This window comes from Cheilinus undulatus, linkage group 21, assembly GCF_018320785.1.
Source record: "Cheilinus undulatus linkage group 21, ASM1832078v1, whole genome shotgun sequence".
NCBI lineage: Eukaryota > Metazoa > Chordata > Actinopteri > Labriformes > Labridae > Cheilinus > Cheilinus undulatus.
In genome coordinates, this window is record NC_054885.1 from 9,607,207 (window position 1) to 9,634,026 (window position 26,820).

General features: G+C 39.0%; 2 protein-coding genes across 2 annotated transcripts in view; one reads left to right on the top strand and one right to left on the bottom strand.

Moving 5' to 3' along the window:
* ppfia3 (PTPRF interacting protein alpha 3) overlaps positions 1–5,327 on the top strand; it is a 58,053-nt gene extending 52,726 nt beyond the window's left edge. Inside the window, exons 30-31 of the mRNA XM_041778348.1 lie at positions 1,112–1,173; positions 1,428–5,327. Of these exons, the coding sequence (XP_041634282.1) occupies positions 1,112–1,164 (53 nt within the window). The 3' untranslated portion in view covers positions 1,165–1,173; positions 1,428–5,327. The remainder of the gene's footprint in view (positions 1–1,111; positions 1,174–1,427) is intronic.
* Positions 5,328–9,128: 3,801 nt separating this feature from the next.
* LOC121503525 lies at positions 9,129–25,539 on the bottom strand. The gene is made up of 2 exons (XM_041777984.1): positions 25,106–25,539; positions 9,129–11,170 (listed from the first exon to the last, which is right to left on the bottom strand). Exon 2 carries the CDS (start codon positions 11,149–11,151, stop codon positions 9,781–9,783), a length of 1,371 nt encoding a protein of 456 aa, XP_041633918.1. The 5' UTR covers positions 11,152–11,170; positions 25,106–25,539; the 3' UTR covers positions 9,129–9,780.
* Between the last annotated feature and the right edge of the window lie 1,281 nt (positions 25,540–26,820).

Consider the following 26,820-nt stretch of genomic DNA (forward strand, 5'->3'; position numbering starts at 1 on the left):
CAAAATATGAGATAGAATTCAAAGTCATGAGTTTAGTATGTCAAAATATAAGTTAAATTTAAAATCATTGGTTTGAAATGTCAAAATATGAGATAAAATCAAAATAATCACAAGTATAAAAGGTCAAAATATGAGATAAAATATAAAAAATCACGAGTATAAAAGGTGAAAATATTATTTAATTTGAAATTGCAACTCTGAAAGCTCACAGTATTTGTTAAAAGTCAAAATTATGAGTTGAAGTGGTCAAAACGTTAAATAAAAAGGCAAAATCCTAAGTTTCCTAATGAAAACACTATATGTTTTTTCCCTCATTCCTGACCTGTTATCTAACTGTTTATACTCTTTTCAAATTTTGATAACTTCATGGAGGTTGTTTACATTATTATGCTGGAGGAAATCTGCAGACCTCATACTGGTGGGCCAGTTATAATAAAAACAGGATATGATCTTGTGGGCCTGGTATAACTGTACCATAAGCCGGATTTGGCCCCCGGCCTTAAGTTTGACACCCCTGATGTAGTATATCATCAGGTACTGGCAGCTGCTCAGGGCGCTACACTCAAATTATTCCAGAGTCCAGAGAAAAAATCTTACATTGCTTATTTTAGTTCAGTGATGGACCCAGAAGCCCTTATTATTTGTAACAAATGAAAGAAAAAGAGCAAATCCAAAACAAATCTTAAACATTAACAAGCGCTTTATTGAAAAAGATTGTAAAGTTGCTAATACTGTATTTTGCATAATAAAGATCTCACATCGTTATATGTGTCACCAACCTGATAAATAGAGCTGTAAAAAAGAATGAAAACAAACATTTGTTTTCATTTACCCGCTGTTATATAAGCTTTAAAGTCTGAAGTCACTGCTTAGAGCAGTTGCTTGTTTTCATGCTACTGTGCCATTACTCTGCGCTGGAATCTTCAGTCTCCTCCAGCAAAAAAAAGCCGGCAATAACAAGGAGCAGACGCTTCAAAGCACGAAGGAAGACCATTATCCCCGGTTCCCCTTCTTAATAAGGATGCCTGTGGAAGGTCAGCGCTGTTTTAGACGTTACAGTTACGATAATGACGCCGTCTGTGTGTCTGTCTCCCTCTCCGCTCTCTGACAGCCAACTCTGGAGCCCGGGGTGAATCTGCCTCAGTGAGGACGTACTCCTGTTGAAGGGCTGAGGTGAGAAACACGTTAATTAAACTGTCTGGAAATCCATCTGTGACTGGAGAAAGTCAGAGCTCTCTGCACAATCACATTGCTTTGTAGTGCCTTATTTATATTTTTATTTTGCTGTGGATTGTTCTGAGCCTGGGATTTGCCGAGTTTCCTCCTGAGGTCATTAAGCAGTGGGGTTTGATGGCGGCGATTTGGGCAAGAGTTGAATCAAGGCCGTGGACGCAGTGGCGCAGGAATAATGCTGTTTCTCTCCTCAGGGCGCTGACCGGATTGGGACTAGAGGACCCTCTCGCTCATCCACGGAGGAAGAAGCAATGAATATAACCATTTAACTAGAAAATAAACCTATCGGCCTGACCATTCTGCAATAACAGAAGCTACGAAAAAAGACGGGAAAAGGACATGAAGAATGTAATGAATGTATTTTTCCGAGCTGACAAGGGAAGTAGAAAAGGATCAGCTGTTTTCTTTCTCTCTCTCTCTCTTAGTGAGACTCTGTGGCAGGGTTATCGGAGGACAAACGCTGGTGTTGGTTAGGTTTTAGCCGGTCGCGCCGGTTTCCTCTCTCTTCATTCCTGTCTGCACACAGTCAGCACAGTCGGTAATATCAGGGCTCATTTTCCTACCTTCAGAGGAAACCACTTGCCGCCGTTTAGCTCTCCCACAAAACGACTTGACGCACCGCCTTAGAACTTCTGCTCGACAACAGGTGTTTGTAATGAGAGAGAAGTTAACCTCAGAGTAAATGTTAGGGTTTGAAACAACAGGAATGGATGGAAAAGTGGGAGAAATGGCTGCTTGGAGGTAAACTGGTTTTAGCTCTAAACAACACAGGCATTCGCCTTTCCACTAATGACTCGGCGGGTGTTTAGTGTCAGCCAATCAGGGGCGTCTACGTGTTCCCAATTGGTCGAACATGTCCAACGTTTAGCCCCGGCCACATCAGAGAGGACCCTCTTGGTGCTTTGTCTATTGGCACCTTGAAAGCTGATAGGCAGGGTAATCTCTTTTGAAGGGACCCCATTATAAAGATCAAAGGCAAAGAGGTGGAGGGGACGGGGTGGAGCGGGGCCACAGAGCCATTGTGTTCAGTGATTTTTATGATGCTGACAGCAGGAACTCCATACAGCTAGTGTCGGTACCACTTTCTGAAAAGATATACTTTAAAGGAGTTTAAGGAGGATGACAGTGAGAGAAATCTCCACAAGCTCAAAAACTCTAAGGGGGGGTTCAGGATGCCATTTCAAACCCCTTTGACTGGTTTTGAAGTCTGGATTTCGACCTGATTGTGCGCTGTTTTTCTTGCAGTGTTCCTCTCCAGTCAAATCAGGGTCCTCTGACTTTGAATATACAGATACTGGGCTTTTCTCAAACCATTTCCTCCTCACAGCTCTGTCTGATGTCTTGTGCACAAATGACTGCAACACCCAATTTAGAGAGTTGGAAGATTTAAAAACAGACGCAAATGTCAGGAAGAACTCCCCTCACTGCCACAGAACCTTTATGCAACCCTGGTTTATGATGCTCAAATATAACTTGTCCATACAAGGCAAAATTTCTACAGTCATGTGGTATGATCCCTACACTTTACAAAAAAAGTGATTTTTTTCCACAGGGAGACCAATTTTCCTGGCATGGAGGAAACTGATATCACAAATGACTGAGTACTGCAGATCCAGATGAAGGGAGACAAGATCCTTAAGGAGTCTAGCACTGAGCTAAGAGGCTAGCTATCTCCATTGTTTCAACATAAACATGCTTTTAGTTGAAACACTGATAGTTAACCAAATAACTCTTCTGAGGTAGGAGACATGTGAGTAATGATGTGCCGTTCACGAACGAGATTGTTCTACAAAACGGCTCTTTAATGTGTACCACAGAAGCCAGTTTTCTTTCCTCTATTTTTTGTTGTGATTTGATACACATTTAAAAAGACAAACTGTTACCAAATGAAGAGCTGTTTGGGAGCCTTAGAACAAAGCTGAATGATCCAGATCTCTTAAATAGAGATGGATTTCCCATCACAAAGAGCAAGCCTAGATGGACATGGGTTGTGGAAACATAGGTAAGATCAGGGTGTCTTGTGACAAACTGTACTGGACCAAACCAAACTTGGTGAAAGGGACCTAAAGAACAAGTTTTTTTCTATTTTTAGTCAGCCATGGTCTGCAATTCTGTTCAAGTTATCAGGTTATTCTGGCTTCCTTTGATTAAGTAGTTATATGGCCATTCTCAAACCCCTCCCTCCTCTATCGCACTCCCACATGGTGTGAACTCTGTCCAACGTCAAACCACATCACAGCTGACGGAAGCACCCTATGTTAAGGTGGAAGGTTTAAAAACAGGAGCAAGCTTTGGGAAGGATTACCCTCACTGCCACAGAAATAGGGCTTTTATGCAACCAAGACTTTATGTCACTCAATTCCAAAGTTGTTAATACAAATAACATCACACAGACCCATTAAAATCACTTCATAGTACACTGCAAAACTGAACAAAGTGAAATACTAAAGGTAATTTTGTAACTCATTACAAAACAGTTTTTAGTTGTGGAAATACATTTTTTGAGTTTGACTCAAGTCAAAATATATAATTTACATTTTTTATGTCTTTCACATATTTTGATTTTGATCAATCATGCTCTCAAAGTAAGCAAATAAGTATCAAAGACTGAAAGCTGCTCTTTGACCCAGAAAGTGCTTTTCTAGAGTTTAGTTAATCCTCTTTGCAATGTTGAACTCAGTCCCCACAGGCAGGATTTTTCTAACAGTGGGCAACTTCACCCATGGTGCAAAAGTGTTTAATACCCAAAGGCATTCTGGGAAAACTATGCAGATTAAGGGATGATGGTCAATAATTTGATTATAATGTCAAAAAGCGATCAATTACTATTTGCTTAACACTTAAAATGTGTTAAATCAACTCAGAAAAATAGAGCTGAAATAGCTATTTCGGATTTCTAATTTAACACAACTCGTTTATCAACAAAGCTTTACTGTTTGGTCTTACAGTGTATTTGAAAAAAAACCTACATAACCATTTGGATTCTTCTATTTTAGCATCTTACTGTTTTAATCTGATGTGTAGCTGAGATTACTAATTTTGCAGGTCCTTGTAAACATAAGACATTTCAATGTTTATCACTTTTAGGACTTGGAAATGAGTGAATATTTTTTTATTTTTTTGACTAGTGTGTAAATTTATAGGGGCAAACACTCAGAACTTTAATGCAACAAAGCTTTCTGTTGACGAACAACAAAAGGAGTTTGACTTGGTCAATATGGCTGGCCACACAAGAGATGATTTTCAAATCTTGAACAATTTTAGAAACATGGAAGACCACAAATATAGGGACAGTTTCAACCAACTTTTTATCTTACAATCCTTCAGAAGCACACACTAAATGATCTCACAGTAAACGTTCCCCACTCAAGAGATCTCACAGAAACTTGTGGTCAAATATGACTTCAGAAGAAAAACAAACATGGAGGACAACTGAAATCCTCTGCTTCCTGTTACAGGCAAAGAATGAAGGTGAAATCCTGGCTGAGACTCTGATAGGGTAGTGAGCTGTAAAATGATCTTTTTGGAACCCCGCCCTTGAGGATTTCTTTGACAAATATGTATTTGCAATGAGCCTCAATTCAGGATGCCTCCTACAATCGTCTGGGGGGCAAATCAGGCCTTACGTTGGGCTTAAACTGCGTGGGCAGCTCAGGTCATATTGTGCAGACTCGCTGTTGGAGGGTTTAATGACATACTCTTGAGGTTTTGGGCAGTGGAGGAGAGGTTGTATGGAGTGGTTTGAGACAAGCCCGTAGGAGATTGTGGAGACTGTAGCCACTCGAGCAGCTGACCTAAACCTGCCCCCGTGTCCTGTTTAAAGTGTAAAAATAGGCTGTTACACATTGAAAGCTCCCTCTTAAAGCACATTTCATTAGAAAGTGGTACCAAGGAATCTGGTATATTTTTAGAACAGCTGGACATTTCGGTCTGTCTGTTCAGGATGTTGTCGTGCCGTTTCTGACTTGTAATCATCCGCTCAGGGTCGGGGGTAATCCTGGTAATGGGGGGAGGTGACAGGGAGACAAAACAGTGACTCACAAGGAGGAATGAAAAAAAAAACTAAAAAGGATGGACAGAAGCCGGTCATTTTACTGCACACACAAGCCATAACAGAAACCAAGAGCTCTCTGGAGGGAGGGGGTGTTCAGGGGGGAGGGATTGGAGCGAGGTGCGAAAAGAGGGCGAGCCCGAGGAAGCCCAGGAAACAAAACCTTTAGCCTCTGTGCTTACGTTGCATGTCAAACAAACAACAATGACCTAAAAACATTTTTTGGTGGTGAAGATGATATAAGGTGTCTTTAAAAATATATATCTGTATGATAAACCTACAGGGGGACGGGAGCCTGGGGATCAATTTGTAAAATGTGTGTATTTTTTTCAGTTGTATTTTTTATTTTTTACGATATCTATTTATTTTTCTTTAGGTATGTATTGGATAAATGTATGTACATGTTGCGTTCCTTCTCGACTTCATTTGAACTAGTTTTCAAAGTCAAAATATGAAAATGGTCATTCAAATATGCTACTGTATGTGTACATTTTGAGAACAAATTGTGCAATGATTTATCAGATTTCCATGATTAAAGTGATAGTAATACAAATTGAAAATATCATCTGGAAAATAAACAATAATGATGATTAAAATGGTGATGTAAAAGAAAAAAATAAAGCGACCCAGGTGGATCTGCTGATCATAGCAAACTTTCTCCAATTTTGTTTTGTTCTTTTTTCCTGCAGGTGTGAAGAGGGGAAAATTTGTCTTTCACCTCATTTTAGTCCCATTTTTCCTACAAGAGAACCCATATTTCATGTATTTTATTCCATTTTTGCTTCAGGCTTTACTGCATAAAACCCAACTATAATCACCTACTTCTTTTGTCCTTAATAGTGAATGGAAACAGCATTAGCTTCCCTACAACCTCCCTAATATTCTCTAGAAATAACGACTCTTTGTTCCAGTTTTTCAGCACACCTTTGTGACCCACTGGAAAGTCTTGCAACCCACTTTTGGTTCCCTATATTCTGGAGGTCAAAAGATGAAGTCGTGGCATTTGTTCATCCCTTCTGCATAAGATTTCTACTCAAAATTCGCCAACAGAAACCACCCCAGTCCCTTCATTTTTTCCCACCACTATACTTTAGTTCAGGGGCGTAGAACTCAATCACAGCAGGGGCCAGATTCTAGATTTAGGTCAAACCTAAGAGCCTAACAGGGTTAATTATTAGGAAGGGAAAACTTAGCACTGATGTTAATTTTGAATTGTTTTGAGATTGAAACAGGTCAAAATTAAGTTTAAAGTCTAAAAATCTGAGAAAAAAACCTCAAACTTATTAGTTCAACAGGTGAAAACGTGAAATAGAAAGTCCATATAATGATTTTAGAAGGAAAATATATGAGATAGAAGGTCGAAATAATGAGTTTAAAAGGTCAAAGTGAGATAAAATTCAAAATCATGATTTTTAAATGACAAAATATGAAACGATTCATTTTAAAGGTCTTAATATTAAAACAGTGAATCTATAAGGTCAAAATATTAAACATAGAGTAAAAAATAATAAGTTTAAGTCGAAACTGTGAGATGTGAAATTGAAAATCTGAAATGAAAATACACATTTCCTTTTCCCACATTCCTGACTTTTTTCTAATTACTTTTTCATATTTTTATTTCTTATAAAGAATATTTTAAATCTTAATGGTTAAATTTACAGTTTTATACTTGAGGAAATCTGCAGACCTCATACTTGGTGGGCCAGTTCTAATAAAAATATGATACCATTATGCGGGCTGGATATAACTGTACTATGGGCTGGATTTGGCCCGGGGGCCTTGAGTTTGACACCCCTGCTTTAGTTGTGTACCTCAAAGAGGCATAAAACCAACAGGAAGGCATTCTAGTTCATATATGTATTTGATATCTATATACACTTTTAATGCATAGGACAATTACAATGCTTGTAGTTGCTTTGTTTTTTTTTTATTTTGCACCCAAATATGCAGGACTCTTACTCTTTCTGTACTTTAGGTTTATGTTGTTGCGGTACTAGGATTTCTATGGCTTTGTTACAGAGAAGGACAGTGGAGAGAGTCTGAAATACGGACGAGAGAGTGGAGAGGGACATGCAGAAAAGGAGCCACAAGCCAGACTTGAACCCAGACAGCCTACAGCCAGTGATGTAAAGCGTGGTATGTCTACTTAGGTATACCCACTTACTTTTTGGTCTCTATGGAGTATACCAACTTCTTAACCCCCTCTGATGCACATCATTTAGTTTGCATGCATTATTTTTTTCCTAGGATGGCGAAGACGTGACTTGCCTTGCTCTGCTGGCAATCGGCTATGCATAGAACTTGCAACTTTACTTTCTAATCAAGATTTGGGATTAACATGCCACAAAGGGACAAATTTGTCTCAGGTTCTTCACCCATGCTGGAGCCATAAAAGACTACATTAAACATTAAATATAAGCTTGATTCCCTCTCCATAATTTCATCTTGATCTTAACTATTTGAAGTCAGGCAACAGATGCTGAATATCAGAAAGGCAAATACAAAAGTTCACAAAATACAGAAGAGCAGTTGATGACAAGCTGGTTATGCTTTGCAGGATGGATGCTGACAAAATAAGGGGCATAACTTAGAAGTATACCCAGTTTTGCAGGCTTCACTGAGCCATCTGCACCCTCTACTATTTCAAAAGTTTTTAATCCACAACTATGTTGTATAAAGTTGTAACTATGATGTGGGTAATATCACTGCAGGACAGACTTTCACAAAAAGCTAATCAAAATGATATGAATATTTTATCAATATGATCAGGTTCATATCCATTTTGGTTGCCCAAATTTTAAAAAACTGCACAACTTTTTAACTTCACGTTCTTAAATGATATAATCTTGTATTTACTTATTGATTTAGATCATTCAAAAGTAAGGCTATGAAAAATCTTGAGTTTCTCAGTCATATTATTAACCAAAAGCAAAATAAAAAACACTAACTTCCCTGTACAAATACCTTAGCAATGAATTCACAATTAAGACCAGTTGTTCCCAACCTTTTTCCTTTCCAGCCCCCCACTTGAATTTAAGAAAAGCTTAAGCTCCCCTCAAGACCCACATGAACAAAGGTATACATGGCGATCAAAAATCAACATAAATTTTAATCATTTCACTGATCAATTCCTACAAAAATAAGTCTACACAAGATGTGCAAATGTAATCCATTTGAGATTGTTTGCATTGTTCCAGACCCCAGGATGGGAGCCAGTAATTTAGGCAGTGTGCAGAATTTTTCTTTCAGGTTTTTTTTTAGTATTTAAAACAAGACATTACTAAAGATTTTTAAATTTTGTTGCTGTTCTTTCAAGGTGTCTTAATCTTACATTTTTACGAGTGCTATATCAAAGTGTAAAGCTCTTGTATCTTGAAAACTCTTTAACCATTTGTTGAATTATTATTCTTCCAAATATGTGCACATATCCCCTAAATAACCAGGACAATACACGCCAAGGACTCTTTTCTATACCACTGATTTTAAAATTAAACCATCTGCATTATTTTATAGACCGGTGGCAGACCAGAACGTTGACTATTTTGAGTGTGTGCTTGAGTTTCCTGCAGTTTTAGTAATTAAAAAAAAACATGAAACGGCCCATTACTGAGGCTTAGGACTTGTATTTTTGTTACCTTTGAATTGAAAAGGTGTATGTCTTGTTGTATCTTATAGAAACAAGTAAAACTTAAAGAATTCTGGTGTCATGACAGTGCAATATCAGTTAATCTCATCTGATTTTGTACAGTTCTAAGACAGCTTTTCTAAATCCATCCCAGCTTTTTGAACCCACATCTGCATATTTCAATCAGTAAAGGATGCGCTGAGTACAAAGATCCTTTATTACCAAATTTGGCAGGAAAACTGAACAAACCAGCAGGTGTGAAAATTAGTTTTGGTGTCATATATGATTTAAAAACCACATGGTTTTTACATTCATGAACGAGTTTCACAGATGGAGATGTATCAGCCTGTTTCAGTGTGCCCACGCTGTAGATTCTGTATCGAATACATCCTCCTTTCATGAGACTGTTACAATATTCATGGTAATCCATATGGGAGCAATTGTGGAGCAGTAAAATAGAGCCTCAGTAGGTGGCGCTCCTTCCTCTCACAACCAAAGTGGAGCAGAGAGGCTGGAATTATCATCAGACACTGGAGAGACCTACCACTCCATGAAGACTTCTTCTATAAATACACTCAGATAAACATAGCTTCATACATAAAGGTATACTGGTGTCATATTGTACACATATATTTATATATAAAGGAATATATTAATATCAAAGACATACACATGCTTACGTACTAGTCAAAAATAACTTAGATTATGAAAGATAAGACATACAAAAACAGTACTTTTCAGTTAAATCTCTATATTTCCCTAAGATCTAGTGTTGAGGTCGTCTTGTGTTTTCAGAAGTCTTTGGAGTCATCGCGGAAAGGAAGGCAGACGGGAGAGATGTCACAGCTGTCTCTTTCTCACTCCTCCTCTCTCAGCCCCCCCTCCCCTTCCTAATCAAGGCCTCTCTCGCCAGCGCCTGATTGGTTCTGGACAGCAGCACACAAACGCAGGACGAGTCGATTCGGATCCACCTCCAGCCGGTTCTGTTGTTTGCGTCTCTGGTGAGCGCTCGGACGTACGACTGCTTGGCTTTGCACTCGCTCACCCATTGTTTTTTATCCACACCCAAGCAGCTAGCCCCAGCAACGCCAGTCCCCAGTGGTTTCGCCGGCGCACCTTTCGACCTTCCGGGACTACTCTGCTGCTCAGCTTGGCGGCAGCGGGTCTCGTAGAAGTACTGCCTGAGCGGTCCGGTTTGGGTCTGGATTTCCTGCAGGATAGTGACTCTCTGACCCTGGGAGTCGATGGCAGTCGTCTTGTTTGTGACCCAAACGCTTTCCGACTCGCACACCGACTTTTCCCCTCTCCGTCTGTCCATCAAGTGCGAGCGTTTATCCCTTCTAATAGCACGGGGAATGTCGACGGTCGCTCTGGAAGAGTCCACCCAGCTAAGAGTCCTCTCCAGTGCTCGATCCCCATGACCCTCGATGTGTCCGTCTATGTCCTCCTGCTCCTCCCTGTCGCCGCCGTCCTCCTCCAGCAGGCCACTCTCCAGCATGAGCAGATGAGGAGGGTGTTCTGGAGGCAATGGTGACGGCGAGAACAGGACTCGAGGATGTGCGTCCAGAAACATCTCGTCTCCGTCTAGGTCTTGCCCAGGCCCGAGTCCCAGCCCTGCCTCCAGGTTTAGACTCTCCTGAGTCGGATGTCTTCCAGCCAAAGTTGTCCCAAAGGTAGATGCTGTTGGTTGTGGTCCTGTTTGCGTCTTCAGATCATTAGCAGGACTTTGAGATCCAGCTGGAGAAACCAGCGACAGTTTCTCTGTAGAGTCCTGAAGGGTTTCCTTCTTGGAAAAGTCTGTAAAAGTTGAGTATTCCTGCCTGTTTGTGTCTGTGTTGTACTCCTTTGGTAGAGAATTATCCTCAGGAACACCCTTAATCCCGGGCGCTCCTCCTTCTGTGAGAACATCCAAACCAACTCCTGAATTACTATTCGACTGGTAAGTTTCTTGATTCGCCATATTGGCGTCTGAGGATTTCACGTATTCCTTAGAGTTCTGGAGGTTTTGTCGGCTGGTTTGTTGGCTAACAGGGTCAGCCATGTTGTAGTCCATTTGTGAGGCATTTCCATGGAAATTGTAGTCCAAGGGGTCAGCTGCCATGCGAGCAGCCTGGTCATGACGGCGCTCTCTGCGGTTGTCAAACCCAGGCTGGATGGTCGTGGCTGCAATCCTGGACACAGGGTTGTGAGGGAAGGGCAGGGCCGAGGCAATCACCATGGCAACCAGGGGAAGCCAGTGCATCACTCCCAAGACGTATCAGCTGGCAGAAGACAGAGAGGAAGACATTTTAAACAATGCAAACCAGGGCTTCTTCTGTTAACCTAAGTGGGTCAATTAAAACGTAAAAGGAGAGGTTTTACTGGTGGCCCACAGCTTTATGACTCTGCTGCTTTAACCACGGAGGTATGGCTTTAAAATCTTGGCACATCTAGTGGAAAAAAGCGGACCAAGCAGGGTCGCCCTCTGCTTCGCCCTTCTTCATGTGAGAAGATGGAGTTCAGCTTTAGATTCTGTCAACCTTCAAATGAAGACTCTGACAACCTATTATGTCCAAACTTAACAGCCAAAGGAAGTGGATTAAAAAGACATCTGCAGTCCGAGAAAACAAATCTTTCCTTTCAGCTTTTAAGGGCAGGATTTTTCCTTTTTTCTCCTGTTACAGCTTTCTTTGGGGGGGGGGATCTCTATAAATCTGTGGTAACAAATATGGCTTACCTCAGGCCGACACAAAAAACACACCAATTAGATGAAGCATTGTATACTTACTGAGGTAAACCTCAGGTATTCTACCTGATCAAACCTGGGAATCTGTCCATGAATCTGTTTTCTTTGCACACACATGATACAATACATCTGCTGCTTCAGATTTCCAAAGTTTATTTAGTGCTTTGATTCCATAAAGCCCTTTGAATTGAATCGAGCTGATGACGTTCAATCATCACTTTTGTAAACATCCTGCCTTTCATAACTTGCAATACTTAAACTTTGTACAGCTTGTGATCACAAAAGGATTCACGGTTGATTTTGTGCAGCAGGAAATATGAAACAAATGCAGCAGGATCTTTGTAGTAAATCCTCTTTTGGCTCTAAAGTGTAGCACTTGGTGACATTTAAGGCACAGTTTGTTATTAGAAAGTGTTGAACACAGTGCTGTAAGGACATTTGAACATTATTTTGCTGCTGCAGTGATAGTTATCGAGAAAATCTTTCACAATTGTTTAGGTTTAAGGTAGAAATGCTGAACATGCAAGACATATCCGGAACAAAAAACTACTGTTTTCTAATGTTTTATGGTAGAACTTGGCTGATATATTTAAGACTGATATGGCAATGATATGGTAAGTTTTTAAGTTGGAGTGGGAATAAACCTCTTCATGGATTGGGCAATATTTTTCAATCATATGGCTACAGAGAAATACTCAAATTGCCAGTTTCATACAGACTTAGTAAAGGGAATATCGCCTCAATATTCCGACAAATTGTCAAAACTTTGATGCTTTGTTTTGAAATGACTCTAATTTGCTCTAATTCTAATGTACTTCAGTCCCTATTTATTGATCAATGCAGTTGAAAATTAGCAAAACCTTTAAAAACTTAAGATGTTTTGTCACATTTCTAACCAACAGCAGTCACAAGCAAAAGGAGTCAACACTACCTAAATCATGCAAGTAGATAAACAATGATTTTTGTAATGATATATTGAGAGTGTATTTGAGTAATTTAGACTTGTGGAAGTCTATTTAATTTAGACTTGTGGAAGATTTGGCCCACGTTTTCACGATTCCTAACTAGAAATTTCCAGGTAATTCATGCCTAGAAACAGGTATCAGAGTTGTTTGAGTTTTACTTTAATCATATCGAACTCGAAAATTATAGTACCTTGACAACCTTGTGATGCATACCAGTGTATACAGTGCTTAACAAATGTATTAGACCACCCTAACCCTAACCCTAACCAAAGTAAGTTAATCCACAGCTGCCCTAAATTAAGAGCATTGGTAATTACCAAAATCATTTTTTTATGTTTCTGCAATGGTTAATATATCAATATGTAGAAGCTCTTTAACCCAAATGATATTTTGATTGCTAAAATAGAATTATCATTGTTATCCATGAATTTTCAAATTTACTGATTTACAAAAACTGAAAAAATAGAAAAAAAAACATTGTTTGAGTATTTATTAGTATTTATTCATTAATATGTCAAATTATAGTTATTTACTTGCATTCCTGAACAGAAAAAAATTAGTTTTAGTGTTGAATGTTATGCTTGATTCATTTTGGACTTTTCAGAGAAGCCCAGTGAGCTGGTTCAAATTTGGGTGAATTCAGTTTGAAATTCCTCATTCCTGTTCAAAATGGTAAAACGTGGAGACCTCACTGAAAATGAAGGAGTCCGCATTAAAGCGCTTCATGATGCTGGATGGTCTCTGAGACAAATATGACAGGTGGTCTAAAAAAATTTCTCAAGCACTGTATATTTAACCAACTCCAGTATGGGCCTTAACCTTCTTATCTGTGATGCTCTGCTGCCTTTGCTTCAGAAAGTACAGAGGGTGTTGTAATCATCATCAGACGGACGACAAACAAGGGATGGGCAGTTGATCACAAATGACATTAAATCACAATTGACCTGAAATGTGTCAAAACAACAGTTTGATACAATTTTTTTGCAGCAGAGATTTTATGATCTGTACATTATGCATACATTCAAATGATTTTCTTCATCAGTATGACAATAACATAAAAAGATCATCCCCTTCAGTATTGAAATTGATGTAAAATTTGCTATAAATGCCAAAATTGCAATTAGGTATGTTTTCAAATCTTTTATCCATAGTTTAATTTATCTAGCATTGTGCTGGTTGTAGTATAGAATGGTTTATTGCTTGTGTTTGCTGAACAGTCCATAAGATGAGGAACCTAAAATTTTCGCAAATTTTCTGCCCTACGACAAACTACAGGATATAAGCTGACCAATATACTGTCTTATTCATAGACGAGAAGTTTGTTTCAGCAAAGCAGCAAACTTGCAAAGTGCAAAAAAACTGCAGTTCACTTAGTGTCCACTAGAGGCTGTCTCCAAAATGCACAATCCCCCATTAAGGCCCATTTTAAAAAGCACATTTTTACGGACAAAATAAGTTCAGAGCCTGGAAATAAAAAATAAAGACTAAAATAAAGATCTGATCTCTGTAGCGTGTGTATATATTTTTTAAAATCATACTGTTACAGCCTCATAGAAAAAATGCTTCATCATTTTTTTTGCATAATTCTACTTTCCTAACACTGCTGATTCACTGTGCCTTACTGTCTATATCCTCAGCCAATCAGAGTGCTTGTCCATAATCACTATATGCCTAAGTCATCTAATTAATAAATTACTGTTTATCATCTATTAAGTCATTTTCATTTGTTCTGCAGTCCTTGTTCTGGCTTTTCTTTTTTAAGAAACTTGTTTACACATCTGGTAGAACTTACTGTTACAGTATAAATAAAAATCGTATGTTCGCCAAAATGTGTTTTTCCTTTTGTCTGAAAACCTGTTTTTTGCCACTATGCTCTCAAAACATTTCAGCTTTTGGAACACACTTGCCTCGCCAATGTAATTTCTCTCTCACTGGCCAATAAAAACAAAGTTTCCAGGTGTGCATCTGCTGCCAGCATCAGGACAGGATTCCTTTACCTTGTTTTTGTTTTCTTGGGGGAAGGAAATATATATAGCACACAAAGCTATTTAAAAGTAATGCTGTGCATATAACCATGGAAGGCAGAGGCAAACTTTCGTATTCTAGCAACAACAAACACCAGTGAGAGGGTTAGGGGCTGTGCAAGTGCTAAAAGCTGTGGACACAGGCCTTAAATTGGCAAAACTAGTGGTGTGGCTGAATTTACCTCCTAGCTTAATTGATTGATAGTTAGTAAGATTCAGAATTCTAATATGGTGACCGCCATCATTGGGTTTAAGAATGCCTCCTCAGAAACCAGTTAGTGGCATCATTGAGACATTGTCCATCCATGCAGTCTGTTGCTTTGGCACCACACATTATATTGGAGAAAAAAGTTAACAGTTGCCAAACTAATGCAAAAGGCTTGTATCAGCTCAAAAACATCAGAGAACCATTATGGCAGCTGTTTGAGACTGGTTGGGCGGCGGATGCGCAACGTCTGTCATAGCTTGAGTTTCATTTTGGTGTGCATGTATCACGGAAGTTGAGAAGCTTAAGAATAGTAGGCTTGCCGATTTTTAAAGCAAGCAATGCCTGCCTCTCTGTTGGCCAAAATAGACAGAAAAATATAACTAGAGAGCCATATTTACCTTGTTTAGCAGATTTGTACGTCCACTTTGTTAAAATGTGTCCTAGAGAAGATAAACACGGTATGTTGCGCTTTAAGCTTCTGCTTTTCCAAGTAAACCTGGTTGGAATTTATGTGGAGAAACTCTTCTTGTTTGTAAAGTATGTTTTCATTCTGAAATTTTCCTGCCTCAGCCATACAATGAATCAAGTTACTTGTAGGGAAATTATATTAAAACTTCTGTAGAAGGCAGTGTTGATTTTGACAGTTGTTTTAAATTTAGTCTTAGTCTTTAGATGTAAATACCTTTTAGTTTTAGTCACATTTTGTTAATTTGCAATATTTAATATTTTAGTCCAGTATTGGCAAAGACAAGTCTGGTAACTACGTAGAAATAATTTAGAATTTTACCAAGTAATAACCTTTAAATACAGCCATATTAAGTAATTATTTACCTAGTAATAATGTATATTAATCATTGAGTAATTCCCATAAATATTGTGGCAATTCTATAGCAATTAGGTGGTGTTTTATCAAGTAATTTCTTAGTGATAATATGATGGTTTTCTATGTAAGTTCCTTGAAAATTGCCTGGTAATTTTTTTTATTGTGGCCCACTTAATTAAAGGGAGTCCTTCCTGGATCTTTTCATGTAATTTTATGGTATATTCAGAATGACTTCATTCATTATTTCTTAAAAAACATCCTTCATAACTCATAAGTAATTTTAAGGTAATTTCTACATATTTGTGTTTTTTTTTAAATTACAGAACATTTCTTGGGAATTATGGAAGAAGGGCTGATTATAATTTAGTGGGCCAAAATAAAGAAAGCTGGGAATTACCAAGCAACTTTTACAGAAAATAATCATCTTATGTCCAAGAAATTACTTGATGAAATAACACCTAATTATTATAGAATTGCCAAAATACATATGAGAAAGAACTTGATTACTAATACATAATTACTAGGTTAATAATTACTTAATTTTACCATATTTACGAGTCATTATATGGCAAAACTCCATCCCAATTACTAGGTAATTACCACCTTATTCATGCAAAATTACTAGATAATTATACTTATTATTATAAAATTACTTTGTAATTACTCTAAATTTACTAGGTAGCACTAGGTAATTAGGGCCCACTAAAATAAAGGCAGTACATTTTAGTCTATATTTTTGGTCCACTTTTACTTTCATTCAGCTAACTTGTTAGCCCATATTGTTTGAATAACATAAATGTAAAACACTCATATTAATGCACTACCAATACCTAAACTGATTTCAAATAGACTTTTCAACATCTAACAGTCCAGCTGTCTGTAACAAAAAACAAAATTTATCTTTTCAGTGTCAGTTTTTGTCATCAACCATCTATTTTAGCTGGTCTTCCTCATGGAAAAAAGTAGTTTAAGAACATTTTTAGTAATAGTTTTAGTCAACAAAATTTACCCTATAAGGACAGGGCAGCGAGACATAGCTAACGTGCTGGGTATGGAACTGGAATAGCTCAAACCAAAGCTGACACACGCTGCAGCTGTCCCGCAGCCAACACGCACCCACTGCTGTCATCTGCCTGGCTCTGATAAAAACACAAACCGCTTTAGGTATGAAAAAAGATTAAAAAAACACACAAAACAATAAAGTGTTTAAATTACAAATCAAACTTTCTCAAGGAAGTTAAAATGGTGCTAGAATGATCTTATTTGCCAGATTTTCTTTCTTTTTCTCAATAAGAGCTCCAGGATTATGTCTGACTAAGTATAATGCTATGTGATGTCGTAATAAGTCATCTAAACAGCTGTTCACTGACAAAACTGTATATAACTCAAATAAAACCAAGTAAGCCAAATGTAAACACTCTCTGTTATGCAGATGACTTTTGATGTTTATTCCTCTGATGGATCACAAACCATGTGTCAAGTTCGACGTGATTCATTCAGATTTCAAAGCAGGCTCATCTCCGACTAACTGGTAAAATATTCCAGTCACCCAACCATGTGGCGAGCACTGTGAGATGGCAAACAGCCAGTACACAGTAGCCAAGACGTCAGAGGTGAATATCAGTCTGTTGAAAGCAGGGAGGAGGTCACTTGGAAAGAGTTAAAATAGGTGGAATGATCAGAATGCCAGTGATGCAGCTTTACTGGCGAGGCTCCTTCAAGGCAGCGAGGAGGGAGAAAAAAACTCGCAGGGCAACAAGAAGTGTGAAGGAGTGGACAACATGACTGTTTGCTTACTTGTGCCGTGTTTGTATGAATAGATGCATCATCAGTGACCATCTGTGAGTGAATGAGCATGTGAATGAGTGACAAAATCTTTTCAGTGACGGGACATGCAGTGAGCAGGGGGCCACACCCTGGACACAATGCAACAGGGAGCAATAAGGATCAGTCGACGCATCACTCACACAGCCGCCCCGGGCACTGGCAGTCCCTGCCTGTCATGCTGATGATAAAACACTTCAAAGTGCGGTGAGCTTCCTGTTTTCTCTTGCTGCTGATCGACGCGCTGGGTCTCGACAAATAAACCCAGGTGTTCTGTGTGAGGAAAGACACTTAAGTGGTTGGACACACCTCTCAAACATGGAGAGCAGCAATTACAGGTGAAAACAAAGTGCGTGCCGCTCAGGTGAACCGTGTCTAGTGACTCTAATATGAGGATCATTTCAAAATCAGCCGACTGTGGAGCGGAGGCAGAGCAGGGTGTATATTTATGGAGGATTTGTCTAATTTAAGTGTATTCTGTTGCACCAGCAGCTTCTTAAAGACTTTTTCTGGAGACGCCACACGCAAGGCAGGCAGGCCGTCCCTCTAAGTAGTTTCTTTGTAAAACAGCAGCAGCAGCACTTCATCACCATGCTCCATTTGCTACAATGACACGCATCATTTGCACTCCCTGGAAGGCTAGACAAGGACCACAGCGTTCTTCCGCCCTCTGGACCAGACCCAAGCACTCTAAATCCCCCCGTTTTCCTCCCAGACGAACACACACGCAGAAAGAATATCCCAGTCTCTTGAAATCTAAACCTCAAACCCCCCCTAATCAACGCCACACACTTATGCTAATCCTAATCTCTGTAGCCTGAAATTCTTCCAAAACGATCACAGGAAGAACACCCTGAAACCGCAGGACGGGGCCTAAACAAACAGGCAGCAGGCGACCACGTCACCGAGCAATTATCCGTGAGTAAACACAATGAACGCTGACTTTATGTGAGAGGCCTGCATGAAAAACAGTAGCATCCTGTGTATAAGTTAACATTGATTACATCAGTTTAACAGCTCTGATGTGAACCAGTCCACATGAACACTGACATTTTGTTTCATATTCCTTTATTTTCTGCAGAATGTGGTTTGTTGGAAGCATAAAACCTGCAGATGCAGCCATTTTCAACTATGAAATACTGTGTCATTCCCAAAGGAGCTTCGAGAGCATATTTAAGTGACAGCCTTACATGCATTTGTTTCACTTTTCTGTCAACGTTAACACGCAACATGCAGCAACAGTAGGAAAACGTGTTCTTTCAGAGACATCTGTTATATGTGTTATATCTGTTATAAATAGGCTGTTATGACGTTTTTTTTTTTTTTACAATTGCAATGAGAGAAATACTCTTCAAATAACCTGAGACAGACCGTCCTATGGTGCTACAGAATGCAATAGTTTACAAAAAGCATGCAAGAGTTTATATTTCTGAAGCTAGAGCATTGCAGCGTCTTCTTTTATTCACTTCTGTAGTGTAAATGAATAGCAGGTGTCATGGTACGCCTCTTTGATTTACTGGCTTAAATTAATTCAGCCCACAGACCACCGACTTTTCACCACCGACATAAATTTAGCAAAACAGACTGTAGAGATGCTGAGAAACTAAGCCACAGTTTCCACATGATCTCTGTCTGCAGAGATTTTGTGATGCAGGTGGGAGCAGAACTGGGTCTGATTTGAAAGTGGAAGGAGTTCAGCTCAGTTCGGCACAGGGCAGCTGGATCTGGAGATCATAAATTCACGCAGGAGTTAAGAGTCAGCATACAAACATTCTACTTTGCCTGTCCGACATTGATTTATTGTTTATTTGCTTCCTGTTTTGATGTATTACTGATGAGATAACTGATTAGCACTTTGCACCTGGTGTTTTATTTTGAAATTGAGTGGATACCCTCTTCATTCCCAGGTGTCTTTTCCAGTTTCCAGGTCAGTTTGCTCTGTGCAGGACAGCACCTGCCAGGGGTGTGCTCTGTAAACCAACCTGTTACGGTGCAAAGTTGGTTAACAGAATGTGGCTAAAGTAAGCAGCCCGAACACCGTCAGACTTCATTCTTTTAGCAGGAGTTACAAGTTAGGTAGGGGTGAGTACTGAATTCTAGTACCAACATGGTACTGGTACCAACACATCCGATACCTACTGTACCGAATTACATCACAGATTTCGGTACTTCATTTTGGTACCCCAGCCAACCTCCTTCCACTCCAAATGAAAGGCACAAAGAAAAGTATGTGATTTATATGAACTTGTGTGTACTTCTGGTCATTTTTCTGTCCAGAGAAGTGTCTCTGCTCTGTTTGTGATTGACACATTTACTTTATTGTTTCACTCTGACACAACACCTTATGAATCATGTTCAAGCATTTGGTAAAAAAAAAAAAAAAAAAAAAGTTATTAATCAAATTGCCATACTTTTTCTCTGAAAACAACCCATTCAGGCACCACTTAGGCCCAGGGATCTATTTAAAAATGATTGATTTAGCGGTGTTTGGCTAAGATTGTGTGCCTGAACTGATAAAAAGTATTAAGAAATAGTTGAAATGACTTCTATTTCTGGTGCCAACTACCAAGGGATCCAACTTTAACTGTTTAGCGGGCTAGTCATGTGCATCCAAGTTTACATACAACTTCATCTCCATTTTCAAGACCAAAATACAGCCAAGCTGCTCCATGCTAGAAGATACAATTCAACCACTAAATATCATCACCCATTGCTTTGGTTATATGTGAGTATAGCCTGACTGAGGGTCTCCAGATCAAAATAGTACTTAACTATGCTGCTCTCACAAGATGCTATCGATGCTATCACTTCACTGCTGTTTACATTGTATTAAAGAGCATTGTGGCAGCATGGCAGTAATTATTGGGAACAGCTGCATTGGCTATGAGCGATTACAGTGTAGACAGAGCTTTCCTGGGACTGTAGGCCAGAGCTGCTAAAAAATATCCATGATTTTCGGCTGACTTCTAAGGAATCCACCATTTTTACCTTTTGAGCCTAAATATGCTTTTTGTTTGAAACGCATATGGACACAGATAAACCCTTCTGCCCATATTCTGCATTCATTTTGTCCATTTTTCGTCCGTTCTCTTAAAGCTAACTGATATGGACCAAACCTTGCAATACCACTGCAATTTATGGGGGCAGTGTTGAGCAATGCAGCCAACAGTTCAACCCAGAGAAGCAAAACACAAAGAAAAAGAATCATTTTTAAAAAAGCAAAAATGTATCCAGTTTTTTTTTTGGAAATATTGCTGAATACTGAGTGAGCTGTAAAAAAAACAAACAAATCAGTGATGCCAGCTCAACCTGGCACAAAGATAGACAACCACAAGAGCACAGCTGAGCAGAGGACAGACTGTTCCTTTGCCAGTTTAGGGCAGTGGTTCCCAACCATTTTTCCTTGGAGCCCCCCCTACTTGTTTCAAAGTTAAGCTGAGCCTCCCCCAAGATCTTTTACAAAAAAACCTATATTTGCCAAAATCAACATCCCTTTAATTGTTTCACTGATAAAACCCTAAGTAAGTTGCTCTTCACAGATTTTTCTTACCAAAACACCATTGAATAAACTGTTTATTAAGTGCTTTATCATGATTTTACTTAATATTTGCAAATCTAATTTTGACCACCTCCGAGCAGACACCCCCCCCCCAAGATCTTCGGCACCTCTCCTAGGGGGTCCCGGGCCCCAGGTTGGTAACCACTGGTCTAGGGGACGGACAGAGAAGCTTCAAAGTAGCTCCACTATAGATGGCGACCTTTAGTGGATTAATTTTTCAGTGTCCACTCCAACATGACAGATGCACATCAGTATGAGGGCGATGGCGGTCGTAAAGTTTAAAATGTATGGATTGCTTTCACAAGAGCTTAAATGAGCCTTAAATTTTAAGTTAAAAAAACACTTCATGACACATAAGTATTCAAAAGTTGCTGATAATTTTTCCATCTCCAACGTATTGATTAAATCAGTGGTTCTTCACTGATGGGTCAGAACCAAAGTGGGTTGTGAAGGTGAGCTTGGTTAACAAAAGACAGTGCCATTAAGGCTATGAAATGCTTTAAAAACAAGATTGTTGTTTGTGTTTTGTTGTGTATTTTTTACCTTCTGAATTCCAACCTTTTTCCCATCAAACACATCTGATTGGTTTAGAATTTTCAGAAATTGGGTCCTGAGGCAGGAGCAGATGAGAACCACTCGATCAAATGATTAGAGCCTGACTGACATATCTATTGGACCATGCACCGATTCTAAAAACAGGCCGATACTAATGTTTAAAATAAAGACTAAGCTCTTGCCCAATACAAATGCCATATATTTTTTTTAAATTTTTCCTCTTTTGGTGTCCCACATTGCCAACATTTTCTCTCATGTTTGACCATCAAAGTTGGCCCCAAAGGTCACATCATCTTCCCATTAATAAACCTCTTCTCTGAATCAGCAGTCAGCTGTGCTTTACACTAGTATTAAATTGATGCAACAAAACAACTAGACACCTGCAGGTGACATCTGTTCATGCTCACATTAATTGCCGTGGCTGATGTCTGTCAAAAGGGCTGATTAAAGCCAATACGTATTTTATACTACTGTATCTGTGCATCCTTAAAGAAAACTGCTTGAGATGATTTAGAGATAGTCTCACTATGCAATTTCTATTTCAGCCTCATCTGCAATGCATGTAGCAGAGCAGCAGAACTGGGCACATTTTCCTCAGATCTATGGGTTACAACGTGATGAATAATGTTATATACTCTTTAATAAATGGGTTTTCTAAGAGAGCAACCCTCTGAGTATTTTTGCTTCATCATGCTGGTATAATTTCTGTTAACCCCTTAAAGGCTGCTGTATCATATTTGATACAGACTATTACACCTCTATCTAATCAAAATGATCATAAATTACAAAAGACCTTCTGAATATAATCTGAAAAATGATAAAAATTAACTGAGGGTTATCAGTTAACAAAAACAACTAATGTATTAAATAAGATACATCTATATGTTAAATTTTATGGAAATTTTGATTTTTTTGGATTTCAGTAGAAAGTGAAATAAACATTTCAGTTCCAAAAAAATTGAATTTTCTGGCTATAATTTGTGTTTCCAGGCTTTAATGGGTTAATGACTACCTTAAGAAATCAAAGGTATCGGTCTCCGAATCCAATACTTGAGTTGACAGGACTTAAAATTACATAACACACGTCTCAATAACTAAGAAAAAATAAAAATGCACATGAAAAAAGTGTTGTTCATGCACCAGCTGAGGAAGTTATTGACCAAAAATGTGAAACAAATAAAGAAAATTGTTTCTTCACTGAGTTTGACAACTGTAAAATCGGTTTGACTGCCGTTCTTAGGGCTGCCAGTGTGAACCGCGGGGGTTTCTTCCAGATGAGACAGCGTAAGTGAAAGAGGAATCCAGGGGAATTATGGCACAGAGGGGGGCCTCAGGCTGTGAATCCCTCACCAGGAAGCAGATGCCATAATGTAAATCCACACCTGGCAGCAGCTACTGCGCTATTATCTAGTTAACAAAGTAACCCCCCTTAAAACCACCAACCCCTAATGTGTGGCTTATGTCAGACACGTCCCTCTGACACAAGGATAATGCATTCTGTGTTAGTGTTAGAACCAGACCCCGTCCCATGCTAATCCGGCCTCTTTGAAGTAACCCAAAGAGCAACAGGGCTAGGAGATGTCTGCAGGCCTGAGGTTTCCATTGAGACTGTATGCACCTCACTTCCCATCTTTCAGCATGTTTTACGACAGACGCGGGCTGACTAATCAGTCAGAAACGTGTCTGAGTGTAAGAATAGTGACAGCAGGAGTGGCTGTGACAGCATGTGACACGGAAAACACATGCAGGTAAATGTTTGTCCTCCCTCTCTCGCTCGTCCTCTCTGTAGGAGCGGAGTAAAAGCCTTGGCCCCACATGTGCTCAATTACAAAGCCTGGCTGTCCCACTGTGCAAACAGCCCATTAATTCCAGGTCTGTGATTGTTTCATACCACGCTCAGCCTGCAGGATCCAGCCTCCTCCTCCTCCTCTCTAACCTTGGCTCCAAATGAACAGCTCTATCAGTGACATCTCTCCGGATCTGTCTTTTTTACACACAGACACACTTCTGATAAGATGTTGTACAAGCACTGGAGCAGAAATAAAGCATGCAAATACCTTAATCTTTTTAAAGCTTCACCTGGCATCATTTATTAAAGTGTGGTGAAACATTTGAAACATATAACAGCTTTAATACTGCATGAATTTATGATCTGCACCCTCCCACAGAGCCCTTTCAGACCCTGATCTCTCCATAATATCGGATCAAGACATCAGCTGCAGTTGGTATGCTTTTTTTCCTTTTTTTCTATTGCAACTTGTGTGATCTACCTGCGGGTTTGTGTTGTGAGACGGTAGCTCTCACCTCAACTGACTGCCTGCCAGTGAAAACAAAATGTGAAATAGGCTACAACTGCAGGGCTGCCAAGGGAAATAAAAGCTAAGCAGGACTGACGTGTTAGACATGCCTTTGTTTAATGCAAAGAGCAAGTAAAGGATTTTCATTACTTATGCAAAACATTAAAAACTTACAAAAAGATGCACTTAAGTTAAAAAGAGAGCTGGTGAGACGAACGTATGCAAAAATACAATACTAGAACTTATATTAAGACTGGAAAATATGGACCAAGAATCATATTTTTAAATTTTACTTATGCAAAAGGTAGAATATTAATACAAAGATGCTCATAAGAGAAATTCATGCAGAAATAAAATACTAGAATATTAGGTAGGTTAGGAACTATAGATGAAACGTCATATTTTGAAATTTTACTCGTGCAAAAGATAGAATATTTACAAAAAGATACATTTAAGTAAGAAATGATTGCAGGTAAGAAAAATCCATGCAAAAATAGATACTAAATTATAAGTAAAGGGTGGGAAATATGGACCGAAATTCATATTTTGATACTTTTAGCTAGAAGGAGTCATGAAATATATCTCTAAGCTTTTTCTTATATATAAACAATAAACTAAAGGAGGTTTTTAAGACAAATTTACAATTGCCAATGCAAACCAGGCACTTTTATTGACAGATAGCTGCACAATGTCAGCATTTTCATGCAAAATTACACAAAAATAAACAATGTTCTTGTGGAAAAAATAATTTTAAGACAGGAAATGCTCTTTAAATTAAATGGAATTAGTAAATGTATAATTCTTTACTTAGGATAAACATTTTAAAAGGGCAATAAGCACTTTTCATGAAGTGTTTTTTTAATGTAAACAATCTTTCTACTGACTATTAGGGCCAGGAATCTCATCTTATTTAAATCATCATCAGTTTATTGTTTATTGATACAAATAATACAGTTCCCCCTCTTTATTTGTTTTAAAAATAGCTTGATATATCTTAAAAACAGGATATATTGCCCAACCCTAACTTATATAAGAACATATGGCTGATTAAATTGACCCAATTAAAAAACTTAGTGGCATTATGTAACTTGTAGTCCATCTAACAACTAATTTACGTTATCAAGGTAGTAAATATGTACTTATATTAATCCTAAAACACAGTAAAATGCTGTAAAAGTTGAATTTAGAGGCCTACGTGAGTGATTTAAAGCCATACCGTTTAGGTGAGATCCGGACCCCTCGTCCTTCCAGCTGACACCACATTGATTATAGAGTCCTGTCGCCAGTCACTCAACTGGTTTCAAAAAAATAAACTCAAAAAACACCTTCGTACGGCAACCACGCAGCTTAAAACAAACATTTCTTTCTCCTTTTAATAGTCCGTGACATCGCATGTAAACCCCAAAAACTCCGACGAGTGAAAAAAGAAAAATAAAGTTACAAACCACAAGGAGCGCTTCTTCCACTTGAGGGGGGAGAGGAAAGTGTAATAAGCCCAAAAAGGAATCAAAAACTTGTCACAAACTTTGCATATTCCATGAGTTGTAACTCCTCCAAGGCAGGCCAAAAAGGGGGAAGGTGTCTGAGTTCAAATATGTGAACGAAGAAGTGAAGAGGTGAAGAAGTTGGCCAAATGTTTTAAGATCTGAACTCCGCCTGAAACGCGTTAAGTCGGACAACCTGTGAAGCCGGCGCGAGCGAGGATCACGGCTTTAGCTGCGCTCCTTCAAAGTAAAAGCAACTGCGAGGGTTTTCTATAAGGATGGAGCGTGCAACGAGCAGCGCTGCTTTTATTTTGAAGGCATATGTTGCCGCTTTAAGGCGCTTTTTCTTAACTCGGCTGCTAGCTTAACGCAGCTAACTCCGGTTTCTCTTGGGAAGCGCAAGACAAGACGAAGTATTTTTTTCCCCAGGAGGTTCGTATATTTAAAAGAGACCCATAACATTCAACGAATACCACATGTTGGAGCACACGAAGCCAGAAAATGATTTCTAAACACATGTATATAATGTATAACACGACTTCAACGGACAAAATTAGCCAAAAGTCACATTTCCTCGCTAGCTTAATTTGGTACATTCACATAAACATTGTGTGGTGAATTCGGGCTGTACATGTGCGTGACAAAACATGGGCTTTACCTGTGCCTTCCCCTCTTTTTCATCCCCGCCCCGCTTTTCCCAAGAAAACACTTGACTAAATTACCAGCAAGGTATTGGCGTTGATCCATATAATGAGGTGATCTTATTATGGGGTTGTTGGTAACAGTGCAAATTATTGCAAACAGGCCGTAGTGAAACGGATGGTTTCATACGTAAGAGTCTGCAAATGCAGGGTGCAACTTCATCCCATTTGGCTCAATCAAACTGAAGAAGCAGCGTGGGTTTCAATGCCAAATACGAGTCTTCTTTCAGATTGCTTCCGTTGCCTTGTGCCAGATTTTTTGGCACTAGCGAGTTGTCTTCTTTGACAACTAAGTGCCTCGCTCACGGGCAAAAGCAAGGCCATTTAGGCTTTATCTTGATTGTCTCATGACCTCTAAAGTTTCATACATTATGAATGCAGGATGGAAAATTATGTAAGGCATCTTAAGAATGTGTTTATGTTTCAAACTGTAAGCAAGACTTGCAAAATCATGCAAACTTCTTATATTACTATGCAATGCATTCTTTACACAACATTTATATTTATATATTTATATTTCAACAGGGGTGGACTTGTTGAATTTGGGGCCCTGGGGCAATGTCAACCCATGGTCCCCATGAATCCCACCCTCAATCATTTTCAATCCATGAAGTTTTTTTTTCAAATTCTTCACCCTAAAACAACCTTCAAGCCATGTTTCCTCTGCAAAATCTTCACAAGGGACCAGAAACCCTTGGGAAAAGTTCCACTGGAGTTACCAGGACATAAATCAAGTTTGAGGCTGG